Source organism: Pogonomyrmex barbatus, unplaced genomic scaffold (assembly GCF_055798465.1).
Source record: "Pogonomyrmex barbatus isolate J1 unplaced genomic scaffold, ASM5579846v1 scaffold14, whole genome shotgun sequence".
Taxonomy (NCBI): Eukaryota; Metazoa; Arthropoda; class Insecta; order Hymenoptera; family Formicidae; genus Pogonomyrmex; species Pogonomyrmex barbatus.
In genome coordinates, this window is record NW_028297110.1 from 2,683,473 (window position 1) to 2,699,532 (window position 16,060).

General features: G+C 38.1%; 1 protein-coding gene across 5 annotated transcripts in view; it reads left to right on the top strand.

The window, feature by feature from the left end:
• Stacl (SH3 and cysteine-rich domain-containing protein) overlaps positions 1 to 16,060 on the top strand; it is a 53,351-nt gene that overhangs the window by 15,289 nt on the left and 22,002 nt on the right. For all 5 annotated transcript variants that reach the window (XM_089072950.1, XM_089072946.1, XM_089072949.1 and 2 more), the window contains exons 2-5: positions 684 to 774; positions 1,103 to 2,019; positions 14,191 to 14,447; positions 14,956 to 15,354. In XM_089072950.1, the coding sequence (XP_088929076.1) occupies positions 1,527 to 2,019; positions 14,191 to 14,447; positions 14,956 to 15,354 (1,149 nt within the window). In that variant the 5' untranslated portion in view covers positions 684 to 774; positions 1,103 to 1,526. The remainder of the gene's footprint in view (positions 1 to 683; positions 775 to 1,102; positions 2,020 to 14,190; positions 14,448 to 14,955; positions 15,355 to 16,060) is intronic.

Below are 16,060 nucleotides of genomic sequence, written 5' to 3' on the forward strand. Positions count from 1 at the left end.
AAAGAGAAAAATAAAAAGAGAGAAACAAATGTTAAATATTTTCAAGACCTATTTTCGCTCATCAAAACAACGAAAAAGTTTGTTTATCCTACGCGAATTATAACGTGCGCATGTACTCCGAAATTTACAGATAAAACTAGTAGGCCATACCAACGATTTATTTGTCATGTCTAAAATTGTACTTCAATTTCAATAAAGGTATATGTCTCGAAATAAATAATAATTAATCGCTAAATGTCTTTTTCAAATTTTAATAATTTTTAATAATTTAATAATCTATTCTATTCATCAGGAATAAAGAATGTTCGATTATAGTTCCGAATTATAAGCATGTCCAAAAGTAACTTAAAAAAAGCGAGTAGATAGTCATTATTTAGCTTTTAATAAAGTTTTTCTAAGAGAAATATACTTTAAAGATATATCTAAGTTAGTCTTTGAATGTCTTATAAAAGTTAAGTGAGTCACAAAAAGAGAAGAGAAATCAGATATGTACAATGATTATCTCTTAACAATGTTGTATATAAAATTTAAAAAAAGTTACAATTTTTTTCATCTCGAGGAATTATACAAGTTATTATGATCAATGAAGTAGATAAAAGCTGCGATTAAGTGAAAAAATACAATCATATAAAGATAATGGATATCGAATTAATATCTTATATATGTAAATCCTTCTGTTTCAGCCCAAGAGGCCACAAGAACTGCCAGCGACATAAGTTTCGCTCTGTTAGATCCTGTCACAACTTGTCAAAAACAATTGCAATAAGATATATCGTAAGTATGGCTATACCGAATAATCGATTTAGTCGATAAGAAGAACAAATTGACACAAATGTTTAATTTGTCTCTTTACCATTATTACACGGATAAACAAGTGATGGATAAAAAATCAATTAATTAACTTGTTTAGAAAAAAATATTTAGATATTTATGTGATTATTGTATACATTTCTTTTACCAAATATAATTTAACATTGAAGGCAGAAAAATATCTAGTGACGACTCTTTTTTAAAATTCAAGTCTCCCGTAGAGGACGACTGATTATACTCAATCGATTGAAGAAACGCGAATCGAAAATCGATTATTCCTGACCATTCGCAGTGTATCGGCGGTGCGTTGGCGCGGCGGGAAAACAACAACAACAACAACAACAACAACAACAATAACAACGACGACGATAACGAGGACGAGATAGGCGTCGCGTCGCATGCGCGACGTCCGACGATACATCGCGGGGGCGACGCTTTAATCGCCTACAAAGAAACAAAATCATGCGTCTCCTGACGGCGGCCGGCGCCGATATCATTCCCGCACGCAGTATCACCGAGGATGTATCGTTGGACAGCGATGTTGGCTCGCGCGGGTCCGAGAAGTGCGGCGGCAGCAGCAGCAGCAGCAGCAGCAACAACGGGTGCAGCAGCGAATTCCGCGACGGCGTCGGCTATGCCAGCGGCTACGACCGCGATCAACGATACAACGGCAGCGACAGCAACGATAACGGCTACGCCAGCGACGATTTCTGGGCATGTACGTCTTCTATCCGGCGGACGAGCTCCTGCGTATCTATGAAAACCCGATTCGGGAGTTCGTGCCATTGACCGTCAACGACGTAGCAGTGAGCGCTGATTACGAGAAGATAAATCAGCAGCATTATCAGCAGTTACAACAACAGCAGCAGCAGCAGCAGCAGCAGCAGCAGCAGCAGCAGCAGTTGCAGTTGTATCAGCAACAGCGAATCGTCGTCGCGAACGACGTCCGGAAGCGCAAGGAGAAAAAGCAAGAGACTAGTCAGACAGCGACCGGCAGAAGGCAAGCCGTGCGTAACGGCAACGGCGGCGACGCCGATAAAAAAGAAGGACGACGAAACGAGGAGCAGCACGCCACCAGGACTATGCAAAATAATCGTGCCTCCGGCTCCGAAGAAGCCGCCAACCATCCCCTCAAGGACCTCACGCAGCCGAATCTCAATGAGCCGCTCAAGCAGCACAATGGCGTCGCGCTCAAGCTCGTCCAGACGGGTAAGTGCGTTTCCGCGATTCCGCAAATGTCCAGCAAAATCACAGATTGGCAAACGAAATACTTGAATTCATCTAATTCGATCTTTTTGAGAGCATCATCTAGAAATTCGCATCGAAAATTATGATAAAAATACGATAAAAAAATTGCTCATGGAGGAAAAAAGAGGAGGTGATCGATTTTAGATTTGATTATCAATTTATTAAAGGGGAAATAATTTTGCTTTAGCTTTGAACTGCTACGTTGTTAAAGTTTGTTAAAAATAACAACACGTGGTTCGCGATGTAAATAATTATACTGAATTTATTGATATAAATTTAAAAAAGGAAAATTATATTAGATACCTAAAATCCTATCTATTAAGTAATGTCATCCATTACTCAATTTTTTTAAATCAAAATTTTTAAGAAATATTTATAATTTAATGTAATATAATTAGTATAATTTTTTCTTCGATAAATATTTTGATTTTCTGCTTCTTTAATTAAAACATCATACCACATTTTTATCTTTCTATTTTATCAAATAAATATTTATGCATTATCAAAAAATATGAACGAAGCTTAATAAAGAGGAAACTTAAGGAAACAATTGCATATTTCGTTGCTTCCAGTGGCTTCTGGTTTCGCAGGAAAGAAATATATCTGCAAAAATAGAAGAAAAAAGAAATATATCTTAATTTTCAGAGGGTGCACAAAAAATGGCTTGCGCTTCTTTCGCGTTTTCCCAAGCGTATCTTTCTGAATTCTTTATTATGTCCTCTTAGAGGCTAATATTCATATAGCTAAGTTATTGTCGCAAGAATGTCCGCACAAATGGCTATGAAATACGTAACCTGAAAAATTGACTCCGTGGCCAACGATCCGAATTACACATGTATTTAATGTACGAGCTTGTATAATCACATAACTTCTTGTTGGCAGCTTCAAACTTCTACGTAAGTTAGAATATTACGTGTCTCAACTTGGCGAAAGTTTAATAGCCGTCGAGCGAAAATGGCTTAGGTTTAAATCGGCAAACTGTATAAGGGAGATGACATAATATCGAATCTCATTATAGAAATAACCGAAATTTCTACCGATTCTTCAAAAATAATTGCCGTAAAATTAGCAATTATTTCGTGAAAGTTCACTAAATGTTGAGTTCTAGCTTCCTTTAATAATGTATAATTCTATCTAGATTAGAAAGAGGAGGGACAAATGGTTCTAATCAAAAGACAAAAATTGCCCCAGAATGGAGACACCGAAATATTACACTAGTTTATAGTTATAAAAACTCGATGAAAAATAAATACGAATCGCCAGAATTTTTTGAAAAATATTTAAATGCATTCAGAACTACATAATATTTTATAATAAATAAAATTTTTGCGCGCGAGAGAGAAAATCGATAAACATCTCATATATTCATATATGTATTTCTGAAGCGGTAAAAATTATTTAAAAATATAAAGAAGTAGCGTTAGAACTTTTTATAATCCATACAAAACTATGTAAATGTATTGCAATTTGGTAATAATTATTAAAAGAATTTACGCGAGACAAAGTGAGACGCTGCGTGATACTTTAATCCTGAAGCAATTTTTGGATTTTAGGATAATAAGGACAATTTGCTTAACCTAAATAGAACTGTAAAACTATTAAAAATGTAAAATCAGAACTTTTAATAGTTAATGAATTTTCCTGATAATACAGTTTTATGTATATATTAATTTTGTGCTGAAAATTGTGTTGAAAGTTTGCTCAGATATTTCTTATTTAGTTTATGTACGTAAATACATACATACATATACCATATATATATATATTTTAATAAATATAAATGAAAATAAAATTAACCTTTTTATTCTTTTTCGAAATCAACTTTTAATAGCACAATGTTTGATAAATTTGAAATCAATATTTCCTTAATGAGAACGTCCAGCGAAATGATTTGTCATAACTTTCTAATGTTTGTTATTAAATAATTTCAGAATTAACAACCAAATTAAAATGCTATTAATTCAAAGTTCGTCTCCGAGTAATTAAACGAAGAATAAAGTTTCATTATCATTTGTGTTCTCTAGTTGGCAAAAAGCAATTTGCACTCTCAATCGCTCGCAACACAAAAGCCATTAAATTTCTCGACATTTTGTTATGAGAATTCTTGTCTCCAGTTTATTCCGAGGAATCCGTCATTAGTGGGAGTAGCAGAAGTAGTTTGTATAAAATGTTAATGGGATGAAGTTTGTGTTTTCGGTCCCTCTTACTTAATGTATCACGTCGGGACACCATATATTCGCGTTAAGTCAGGACGCAGAATTAATTAAAGCCACTTGTTCTCGTTACCTACATCTTTCTGCGAATACATCATCTAAATAATTCGTCACAGTTGACCTTTTTCAATCCCCCTTTGACAATCGGTGTGTTCTTCGGCTACGGATCGGAAGGGATCAAGATTAATTAGCGCCTGGAAATGGCGGAGGCTAAGGAGGGTTGGCGAGCCTATTACTTCGCTGAACTCGAGGCTATCGGTCTTTGTCACTCTATCCTATCTGACCTATCGACCTCGATCTCCGAACTGTCACTTCATCGCGAAACTTATGAACCCACCCTCCTCTCGCTCGAGCGTAAGATCGCGATAAAATCAAATTTTCAGGGAATTTTCTTCGAATCGAATGGAAATATATATATATATGTTCGAATTCGGCGAATCGCAACTTATCGTAATTTATTCGCTCTCTCTCGATTTATGCACTCGTAAACTAAAAAGTGTAAATAGGTCGCGAGCAAAAATACAGAATTTTATACTTTGAATGGTAGAGAACCGTCCAACTTGTAATATTCAACAAATACATGTCTATGATGAAAGACTTGCGAGGCGTCGATGCAATGAGCGAGATTGCAAGTGTCAGGAATAAAAATTCTAGGTAAAACTACCATTTCAAATTACGTACGTTTGACAGGAGAAATAGGAGATAAGCAAATCAGCTTGTTTTGCGAATTCTCACTTTTCTCTCGTAAAAATATCCTCATGGATGACAGCAGCGCAGCCTTGCGGAAGATCATTGCTGCGTGGAGTATATTATTCCGTTGATCTGACGCATCTCGCCGTTTCGTTCGTCCAAACAGATGCACGGTAGAGTGAGTCATTTTGGCGTTATCCCGTCACGCCGTCCGACCGTACAAATTCGAATATTTCCGTATATGAACATTGCGCGTTCTCGAGGAAATTCCGCGAGCTCCGTTTTCGCAGGATCGCAATCCCGCACACAAGAGCTCGTTACCGCGGTATAAATAGATCCTCGCCTCGTAGCGGATTTTAGAGTGTATATAATCACGGCCTCTTTCGTCAAACGAATCTCTCGAGGCTATCTCCCGTGTGCTGACCTGGATGTTTATTCGGTTCATCGGCGCGGCCAAATATCATTGCCGCCTGGCCTGGCAATCCGCGACGGAAACGCGACGGATTCGATGAAGCGAACATTAATCGCCACGTAAACAAAGACCGGTGCCATGCTAATGTGGCAATGGCTGTCGAGTTTGTTTTTAGCCGGCCGCATATAAAAAATTAAAAGCCGCATCCTCCATTCGAAATAGTGAAAATGATGATGACCTATCTCCGGGAGCGTTTGCACAATTAAAGACGGATCAATGAGGATAATTGTAGTATTAGTGAGACTTGCTATTTACAGATATGTGCAATATTTCCTGATAATAATAATAATAATAATAATAATAATAATAATAATAATAATAATAATAATAATAATAATAATAAATAATCGAATAAATAATTATATACTGTTATATAAAAAAGTAAATGTCGCAATTATCTTCTATGTATGTATTATATTTAACACGTATTTGAATGAATTTCAAAATATGTAACGGAAATCATACGTTTTAATGATTGAAAATATAATTGTTTAATGTATTAATTATCGTTTTATTAATCGCATTTTGTATTGAATTTATTCTTTTATTTGTTATAGTTATGATCTTTTGTTTCTTCAAGAGAGTAAAACATTATTAGGAATTTCATCATTACAAACGAACATTTCGTCCATCGTTAAAAAAATATTCCGATAACGTCATAATCATTCTGATTGAGCTTACGCACAAAGATGTAAGAAAAGATGATTATATTAATAAATAATTAATAAGGTGAAAATCAATTCAATTTTTTTCGCAATTTCAATCGTATTCTCTTTACCGATCGTTATTTCGACATTCATTGACGCAAATTTTGACAAGATTGTTGTTGAACGAAGATAAGAAGGAAACATAAGAATTGCTCTAGAGCGGGTTTATAGTTCGCGTGACACTGGGCGATCGGGTTCATCGAACCTACGAGACTCAAGATATCAAGGTTGCACCCTTGGAGTCACGAAGGCTATTGCATTTTGGCCCGCATCATCGGACGAGTCGATCGCCGGCCGGTTGATCGCATTGCTCTGCCCGGCCGATCGGAATTTCACCCTCGGATCCCTCTCCGATGATCCCGGTTTTCCTTTCCTTTAATCGTGACGTAACCGCCGTGTGCGCGTCACGGTTGTGCACAGAAAACGACGTGGATCATATTTTAATAAAGGAAGGAGTCTGGTTGCTACGGTAACTGCGAACAGAGCACGCGGCCAGCCGGCCAGGTAGCCAAGCAGGCAGGCAGGCAGGCAGGCAGAATATTGATTCACCCCACCTGAATTCAGGTCAACCCCTGAACTAAACGCCGCGCGTTTCGCCGCGTACAACGCGAGCTCCTCCATTTCTATCGCGTTCGTGCCATCGCACCTTTTTCTTTCATAAGCAATCCCCCCGTTCCGCGGAAGGGCGCGCTAAGCCAGGACACGTTTTGTTGTCGGACACGGTTCATCCAGGTAACTGGGTGTTTAAAGACCCTCCTTCGCCCTCTCCTCCGTCCGTGCGCCATATCACCCTCGCAATGCGCGCTCTCGAGCGAGAAAGTTTATGCTGAATCATTAAACATCATCGATCTGTCGCGCGCGTTCCTACTTACTGACGAATTAGTCCGGATTATTATGATGATAAATGGCTCACTGTTACACGCTTGGATCCCCTTAGATCGAATGATAGACTCTATTTCTTCTAGAACTTGTTTTTTAAAGGGGGAAAATTTCTTATTATATAAAATTATACATATTATTATATAAAATTTCTTATTATACATATCTACTATGATATCTAGATGTATAATAACTATATAGTTGTTATAAGCATATATAGTAGCTTCAATGAATACTTTCTAAGAATTTATTATATAATGAATTTAATAGAAGCAAAGAAAATATTGAACATATATAGAACTTACTCTTTGTTTGTCGATTGTAAATGTTTAAATATAGAATATGTTTAATATAGAATTGATTTATTATTAAATTACAAATTCATATATATCGCCTCTTTTCTTTTATATTGTCCTTTCAATCTTTCAATTTTTCGAAATAAATAATTTTTCAATCTTTTCCGAATCAAATCGAATTTATGTGAGTGTTCATCGATAAATATGTCAAAATACATAAGAAACAATTTCTACGAGATAAATCCTATCAGATAGAAACTAAGCACATACAACATTCCAAACTGCTTCCATTTTCTCCGAGTCAACCGTCTTATTCTGATTCTGAAATGCATAATGATTCGTGAAAATATGATGAATAAATTTTTATAAATACTTTTTCGATATCTGTCAATCAAATGTGAAGTGGCAATTTCTCCGATGGAAAAATTCTATTACGTAAAATAAAATTCGCACAGCATTTTTCACAAAAACCATTCCTATTTTCTTCGCCGCAATCGTCCTATTTCATTTTTTCCTTTCTTTTATTTCACTTTCGAAAACTCATTGCGTGCATTGTAATGGAAAAAAACGCTCGTGCAACGTATCATTGTGTGTTATCAGCTAAAATTTATGCGGAGTAATTTTGAATTTTTCACACGCTGATATTGACATTCGCGGATGCCGAGCTCCATTTTTGCTATCGTTAGTTTTAACTATAACCGAAGATGAAAATCCTTTGAGCGAAATGATGCAAGGTCCCTCGCTAAGCAAAAATAAATGCGGCGGATGATATTCAGTGATGTTTATCGTGACTTGTAACACGAGATGGCTGTGAAAATGCCTAAGCATTTTCATATCGACGCAAACCTAATATAAAATGTATAGAGCAATGAATATAAGCGATCTCAATTTTTTTCTACATTCATTTTCTTTCACATCTACATTTTTTTGTCATGTCCATTTTTTCGGTAATTTAAAGTTACGACGATGAATTATTGAACAAGGATGACAGTAAAATACGCGTATTGTTGAGAGAACACAGGTATCGCCGCATTATTTTGTTTCAATACTTGATATCACCGCGCCATATTTGCGTCGATCTATGGTACGGGAATTGAAGTAGAATTTATTCTACCTTAAATTTTTAACGAGCATCAAGTCTTAACTCTTTCATCCTCTTTCAAAGCAATAATCGTATTTACGGTCAGCGACTGTTGAAGTTCTCAATGTTTTGACTAATTACCATACAGCATATTACAAAACAATAAAAGCTCGATATAAAAAAAGATTATAATAATTATTTTCAGAGACTTGTTAGAAAGTTTCTCAGTCAGAACGATGAGAATAAATGTTGGAATTTTTTAAATTCAAATCTTAGAGATAAAATAAAAAATAAAAGTTTTAAATTTATTTAATTCTTCAAATATTTTCAATTAATTTTTAAAAGAATTTCTTTTAATAAAAGACAAGACGGGCGTGCGCCTGTGATATTATAACGTGCAAGACTATCAATAATAAAATGCTTTCTCGTTCTAAAAAAGATATAGTTTATCGGATGTAAAGATAAAAATACCAGATTTTTTTTTTTTTTTACGATCTCTCACGTCGTCGACTCGAGTCACGAGAGAATGACGATTAGAATCACGAATTCAATGTTCTTCGTCTCGCGATACGCTTCACCGAAACCACAAATAGGCCCGGTGGACGATAATGGCGCGGCCGCTATTACGGTGACTCCAATTAACCGAAATTCCTCGGGCGCGAAAGCACCGCCGGTGTACATACGATCGCACACACATACACACACACACACACACACACACATATATGCGGGCGTGTACGATGCAATTTTTCTCCACGCCCGATTTCAAGTGCGATCGTTCGCCGGCATGGATGAAAGTGGAAATAGCGTGGCGCACAATGTGGCGCCAACTCGCATATTTTTCCGACGACGAGAGAGAAAGAGCTCGGAAAGTCTTTCTGCAAAGAGAAAATATCTCATTTCTGCGGATGTTTTCTTAGCTCGCTAAATTATTTCGCTACGCGCTACATTTCGCCATGACGCCAAGCTATAATACCGGAAAGTTCGAGGCGTGCGAGGGGAAACAAAGGGGTCAAAGTGGGAAATGCGTTCGAGTTCAGATGACGATGACGACAACGACAACGAGGCGACTCTGATCTCAATCGAGTGACACAAACGCGAAATCGTGTTAAGGAAAAACGACACCGCTCTACACACGATGCTCATTTTGCTCGTACCACGTTTACGAGCGTAAGAGGTACGCGCGTTCAAACGGATTGATACATTGTTAAGAGGGATTCTTAAATTTATCTGCGGAATTCAGATTGCGATGAATATTTACAACAAAACGTGTACTCATGCGTTACACGATATGTAACTGTATATGTGTTCTCTCAATAATCTCGCGGGATGCATATGTATAACGGAGCTATTCCACGAGGCTGATTTCGATGGAAACCAATATTACGTAACGTAATACTGTATAATATTATATCAATTATACTAATATATCGTATGAATGTAAATGATCGATAGTATTACACATCGCAATATCACGTAACATACGACTACATACATTAATTTCCAAGTAAATAAAGACAAGTTAAATTGCTATACGATATAATGGTTTCGTGTGTAAGAAGGTACAGAGGTACAAAATATGCTGTACACAATCAATTTAAAATAGTCGTCACATTTTCAGAAATATTCAATTCATTTTAGTAGCGAAGATTATACGAAAAATCGAATTTGAATTAAAATTACGTCATGTGTGTACCAATACACACATTTTTTCTAATATGTTTTATAAAATATAAAATAAGCATTATTATACAGAAAGAACAATTCTGCTATAGGATCTAAAAATTTGGACAGATCTGAAAATTTTGCCATTTAAATATCATGACACTATCGCAAAATTTTTTTTTATATTCTAACAATTAACTTGAACATGCTATAATTATTTTGATGGCCGAAGAAAATTATTTCTCAAATCTGTATCTGTAGCAAAACTTTTCGCGTGTATAAGTTTCAGTATTCTACGTAACGCTATAAATCAGTTCCAAGGTAAATTCGTTGATAAGTGACTGAAGTTTGGACTGAAAATGTTCCGATTCTCACATTATGCATGCGTCACGCAAAGTTCCTTCGGGACGGGCAGGCTTTCATGAGCGAGATGATTAAACGATTAAGCGATCTCCAGGGCGCTAATGTAATCCGCTAACGCAAGAGATCAGCGAACAAATTGCGTATTATGCGCGAGATCTCGGCTTTTCCCCCAAAACGGTAATTTCCGGAACGGGGGGGGGGGGATAGCTTAGGCTAATGCAAATGTCTTAACGAGGGGCGACATTGCACGCGTGTAAGGCACCCTCTCCCTATCGCTCTGATCGCTTAAATCACCATCGACGGTGCCCCGACGGTAACGAGATCGATACCTCGTTTCATCATAATTCCAACGGATTTGTTCTCGATATGGCACGGCACGCATGATGCAACGTGACGCAACTTGACGTGCAAACATACATTTGCATAGCTGCATAAGCAGGATGTACTCGTTTATTAATACGTGATACATTTAATGCACGCGACGTTATTCGAAAATTACGCAATACGACCCTGCCTCTACGATAATTTCTTTATACGCCGTCTCGTTCTCTCAAGTTTCTGAAGTTTCAACGTGAAACATCTTGATAACTTGAGTTGAGATTCTGTGTTAAGTGAAATTGAAGTTGATATTAACGGAAAGCTCTCTTAGAAGAGAGAGATTATATAAAATATTTTTGATGAAAATGATGAGAACGATCTCACGATATTGAGATTAACCGTGAGATTAACTCGTTGCCGTATTTAGTTGCTAATTTCCTGGAAATCATTAAATAAAGATAACAAACTTCAATTACTTATTATAAGTGTCTACCCCCTCTTTTGGTATTTTAATTTTCTTTTTAGCATTTGATTCTCATCTTAGCTTTACATTGCCACTTATTTATTCAGTACTTTTGTGTACAACTATTATTATTACATACAGCAATCAATTTTTGCGCAACGTTAATGTTATCGTGAGAAGTTTATCGCACCGATTTCGAGAGATAATACCTCAGGCGCTTGATTTTATCTCAAAAATTCCTGTTTATTTCTCGCTTGTACATCGAAATATCGATCTCGTCCTCGAACGAGAAACATTTAATAACAATGTCTACGACGAAAGCCAAACGAGAGAAATGCTCACAAAAACGGGTCGGATTACCTGGCGCTAGGTAACCCTGGCAGCGCGGGAGTTCGGCTCGGCTCACCTTATTGGATCCCCGGGTTATCTTGGCCCGGTTCGAAAAATAATGCCACCCAGTCGAGGGCCTTCCCTCCGCCTGTTTGAGTTGTTTGATGAGGAAAAACGATATTCGCCGAGCTGCGAGCTAACAGCCAGCCGACGGCTGGCTGGCTCGCCGGCCTGGCATGGATTCCTATCCTCCGCGCTCTCGTTTTTCGTCACGAATTTATCGCAAACTTTCGCCGCGAAATTATTATCGGATATCGAATTAACGCGCGAGCGGAGATACAGATAAGTCATTATTTGAACAACCGTATTCATATCGTATCTCTCCGTCTCGTTCTGTTTCCCATTAGGTATGTATTTGCGCACAGGACACGCTTTTTATTTCCGTTGACGTATTTTCATTGATCGAGATTGTCGTTTGTAAAAACTCCGATACATACTTTTGACTCCTCTCTTGTCACCGTAGGCAAAATGTAAAACGGTACAGAGAAGTTGTCTCGAGCAACTTTATTTTTTTTTTTTTTTTTAACTAAAATGATATGTATGTTTGAGATTATTTTTAAATCCGATTATTTTTCTTGTACGCATCGGATAATTTATTCATGTATGTATCTGCTGCTTTTATCACTGTAACTTGTAAAACTTATTTGACAAATAAGAAATGAAGATGAAAAATGCTCGATATTAATAAATTGTACAAATCTTTTATAATAACATTTCAACTATGCATAATCATCTTTTAGACATTGTGTGCTGTTCCGAGAAATAATATAATTTTTTATTAGAATCTACGCACATGTAAGCCCTGACACTTGACACATTCATCTGTGTCAGCAAAAAAAAAGATATATTTCTCACCAATTCCCCTTGTCAAAATAATGATGACGTGTAGACGAAGATGTATCGCAAGTAACGATAATGTGCTTTCCATCACTAAGATATTTTTTTAGGTAACTGTGCAAGCTACTTTGTCACATTTGTCATATAACAACCATCACAAATATATAAAAATCTTCAAAAATTATTACAATATTATTAAAAATACTTTAAGATATTTAAATAGCAACAAAGACTTGCATCATTGTTATTTTAAAAAAAATATTTTTATAAAAATATAAACTGTCTTAATACGAGAGTTTTCAATTGTTAATATTACATTTATGATAGTAGTTTCATTAATAATCGTATAAATTTCAATTATATATTTTCATCTGAGTTAATAATTTCAATATTTTAGTATATTTTAAATAGAAACTGTTAATATCGGATTTATATTACCAATCAATAATAATCAGCATAATATGAATATATGAATATATGAATACGTAAATTAAATATGAATATAATTAATACAATAATGTTAAAATAATGCGAATACTTAAGTTATCTTACCGCTATAAAATAGGAAAAAGAAGTGCTTACTGCACAGCCACGATTTAGTTAAGAAAAAAGTTCGCAAGAGACTTAGTTTCCTCATTATGCCCCACGCAGTTCCATAATAAATTACATTTTGCCATCCTTTTCAAAATGCAAGATTCCAACGACGTCGATGAAGAGGCGATGTTATTCATCAAAGCGAGGAAATAAGCCGCATCAGGAAGCAGAGATGCGACAAAGAGCCACGCTATCACGACGATAGCGTGTGATAACGACCTGAGAGAGGATCCTACACGCTTTGACGATCCACTCCGTCCCAATTCTCGGCTGCGAGGAGGTCATTCGGGTCACCCATAAAAGGATATTTCAAAGTTCTCCGCACGAGTATTGGATAAGACGGCGAGAATATTGAATTCCGCACGACCGAATGCCATTCTAGATACGTCCAAAATAACGTTTACTAAAGCCGATTTCCACCGAAGGTGGAAAGACGCAAAGGGACGCAATTTTACTTTTGACCGTCAAGTTTCTCTTTCTCCCCGATAAGATGTCGGTTCCGATTATCGAAACTACAAAAGTGTCTTTGACAAGCAAAATCGAATCGACGTAGATAGTAAAGAGCGGCAACCGCGTCGTTGCGAAAATCGCGCCTCGAATTTACCGTCGTGAAAGTTAGTCGTGAGGTTCCGTTGGCGGTTTGCCAAAACAGATATTTTTTACCTCGAATCGGAATTCTAACTTCCGTCTAAGTCGTTCATCCTTCGGTCATCAGTTCGAGATACCTCAAAGTTTAAGAAATAATTGTTTAAAATTAAAAAATAAATTGTTTACATAAAATCGGCAATAATTTAATATTATTTAATTTTTGTAAACTTTTAATAAAAATTATTGTGTAATATATTGTATAATATTTAATATATAAAATATATCTTTATATTTAAGTTTCCTTAACAAAATGCATAATATGATAGGGATGTTTTAAAAATTCACATTTCATATCCTTTTATAATTTATTTCGTGCATCATTTTGATGATATTAACTATTAATTTATTTGATTACTAATTTATTACAAAGGCAGAATTACCGCTTCAAAGAGTTAATCTTTACGGTTCATCTCATTCAATTGAAACAGCTGTTCGCTCTATATCATATACAAATACAAATTATTTTCTGAATTACCAATTGTTTAACGCTTTCTCTTGTGTGTTTCGCGAGAACAGTGTCCGAGTTCGCCCAGGAGTTGGGCGTCGCGATGGAGAGCCACTCGGCGAACATACGACGTCTGGTTGACGAATTTCGCAGTCGATCGAGCGACGCGAGGATCGATGTCGGTGGTATGCGACGGGTTTGGGAGACCTTGTTACGGCAGGTCGAGGCGGATGCAGTTTCTCACCTCGATCTGGCCGCGATGCTACAGCAGCAATTGTCGAGGCCCACGTTAGAGGCGAGCTTCCACCGGAAGCTGCAATCCAGGAAGGTGAGCTTACCCTCGCGCGAATTTCTTTCTACATTAATTTACAATCTACAAGTGAAATTTGTGATACTTCAAAGTAATTTCATTAAATAACATTGATTTCGCAATTCGTTACAATGTCTACGCTTACGATGTCTCTGTACCTAGTCAGTATTTTCTTTGTCACCGTGGCAATGTGTCGACGTCATAGCATAGACGTCGACGTATTAGCATTTTGCGCGAGTCTAATTGCTATTCCAGACTGTTCAAAGACACTCCGATCGTGACGTGGCTTCCCGTTGCTTTAGATATCGAGTCACGGGAGAAGACAAGTTTGCCGCAGTTTGGCGAACGCTACCCTAAGTAAAGTTTCCCCCCCCCCCCCCAAGCGACCCCCCTCGATCATTCGATTTCGGCGCTACGCGAATGGCATTTCAATCCGATCGCGTCTGTTTTCGGGAGGAGACGGGAGGAGGCCGCCGCGCCGTCTCATCCGATTTCTCACGTTCCGTACCGCGTTTCTTTTACCCAGGTATTTGCCCATCGCGACGCTTACGAGCAGGTAGTTAGCAAGACGGAGGAGAAGCTGCAGCGCGCCAGATTGGATTACAAGCGCTCCTACGCCGCGTTGCTAACCAACGAGGCCGGTGGCGGCGCCGAGCAGGAGTTGAAGCGCGCTTACTTGGAGTCGCACAACGCCTACATCCTGCAGCTACGCGCCACGAACGCTATTACCGAGCGCTATCAGTTCCATTGTCTGCCGGGATTGTTGGGCGAGATTGCCGAGGTCTACGAGGAACTTTGCGGACTGGCCTGCAAATGCGTCGCCGGGATCTCGGAGGCGGCCGGGGAACGAGCCGGCGAGCAGACCAAGCGTTATCAGGCCGTGGCCAAGGAGGCGCAGGCGGTCGTACCGTCGAACGATCTGCAGGTACCCATGCACACTCGCGACGAAATGTGAACGTCGGATTCACGAGAGATATGGAGAATGTATGCTCTCTTTCTTTTCTTCCTCCGTTTCACTGAGAACTCTCGAGCGTGCCGTTACAATAGAAACGGAAACGGTTTCTATTTTAAGTTTGAAAGAGGCAACGCGAGAGACTCCGGTAGCTATTTCTCACTGAAACAATAGCCTATTACAATTACAAATAATCGTCGGCGATTGAAATTAAAGGAATATACGATCGTCCCCAATTTATTCCTCTCTTTCACGGGTTTCCAAGGTTCTCGAGCTGGCAACGTGATCGCTCGGCGAGCCTTTCGTCGCCGTCAATCTTGCGGCTCGATACGTCAATCGGAATCGATCGATCGATCGCGGGCAGATCCGTCGTCTGTAATGATACGATTATACGTATTCCGGACATATAGTATTGATCACGCATAGCAAATAGACGTACCGGGCATATATCCAATTTCGGGGTGGCGAGGTATCTGATGGCGGATTACAATCATCGGTATTCGGAGAAGAGAGATAGAATGAAAACAGGGGCCGCCTGATTAAAGCCGGTCATATTCACTGTGGGGATCACGGCGCGTCCAGGATATTGGCCGCTCGAGATTACCGTGCTCGTGCGCACGTGTGTGTGTGTGTGTGTGTGTGTGTGTGTGTGTGTGTGTGTGTGTGTGTGTGTGTGTGT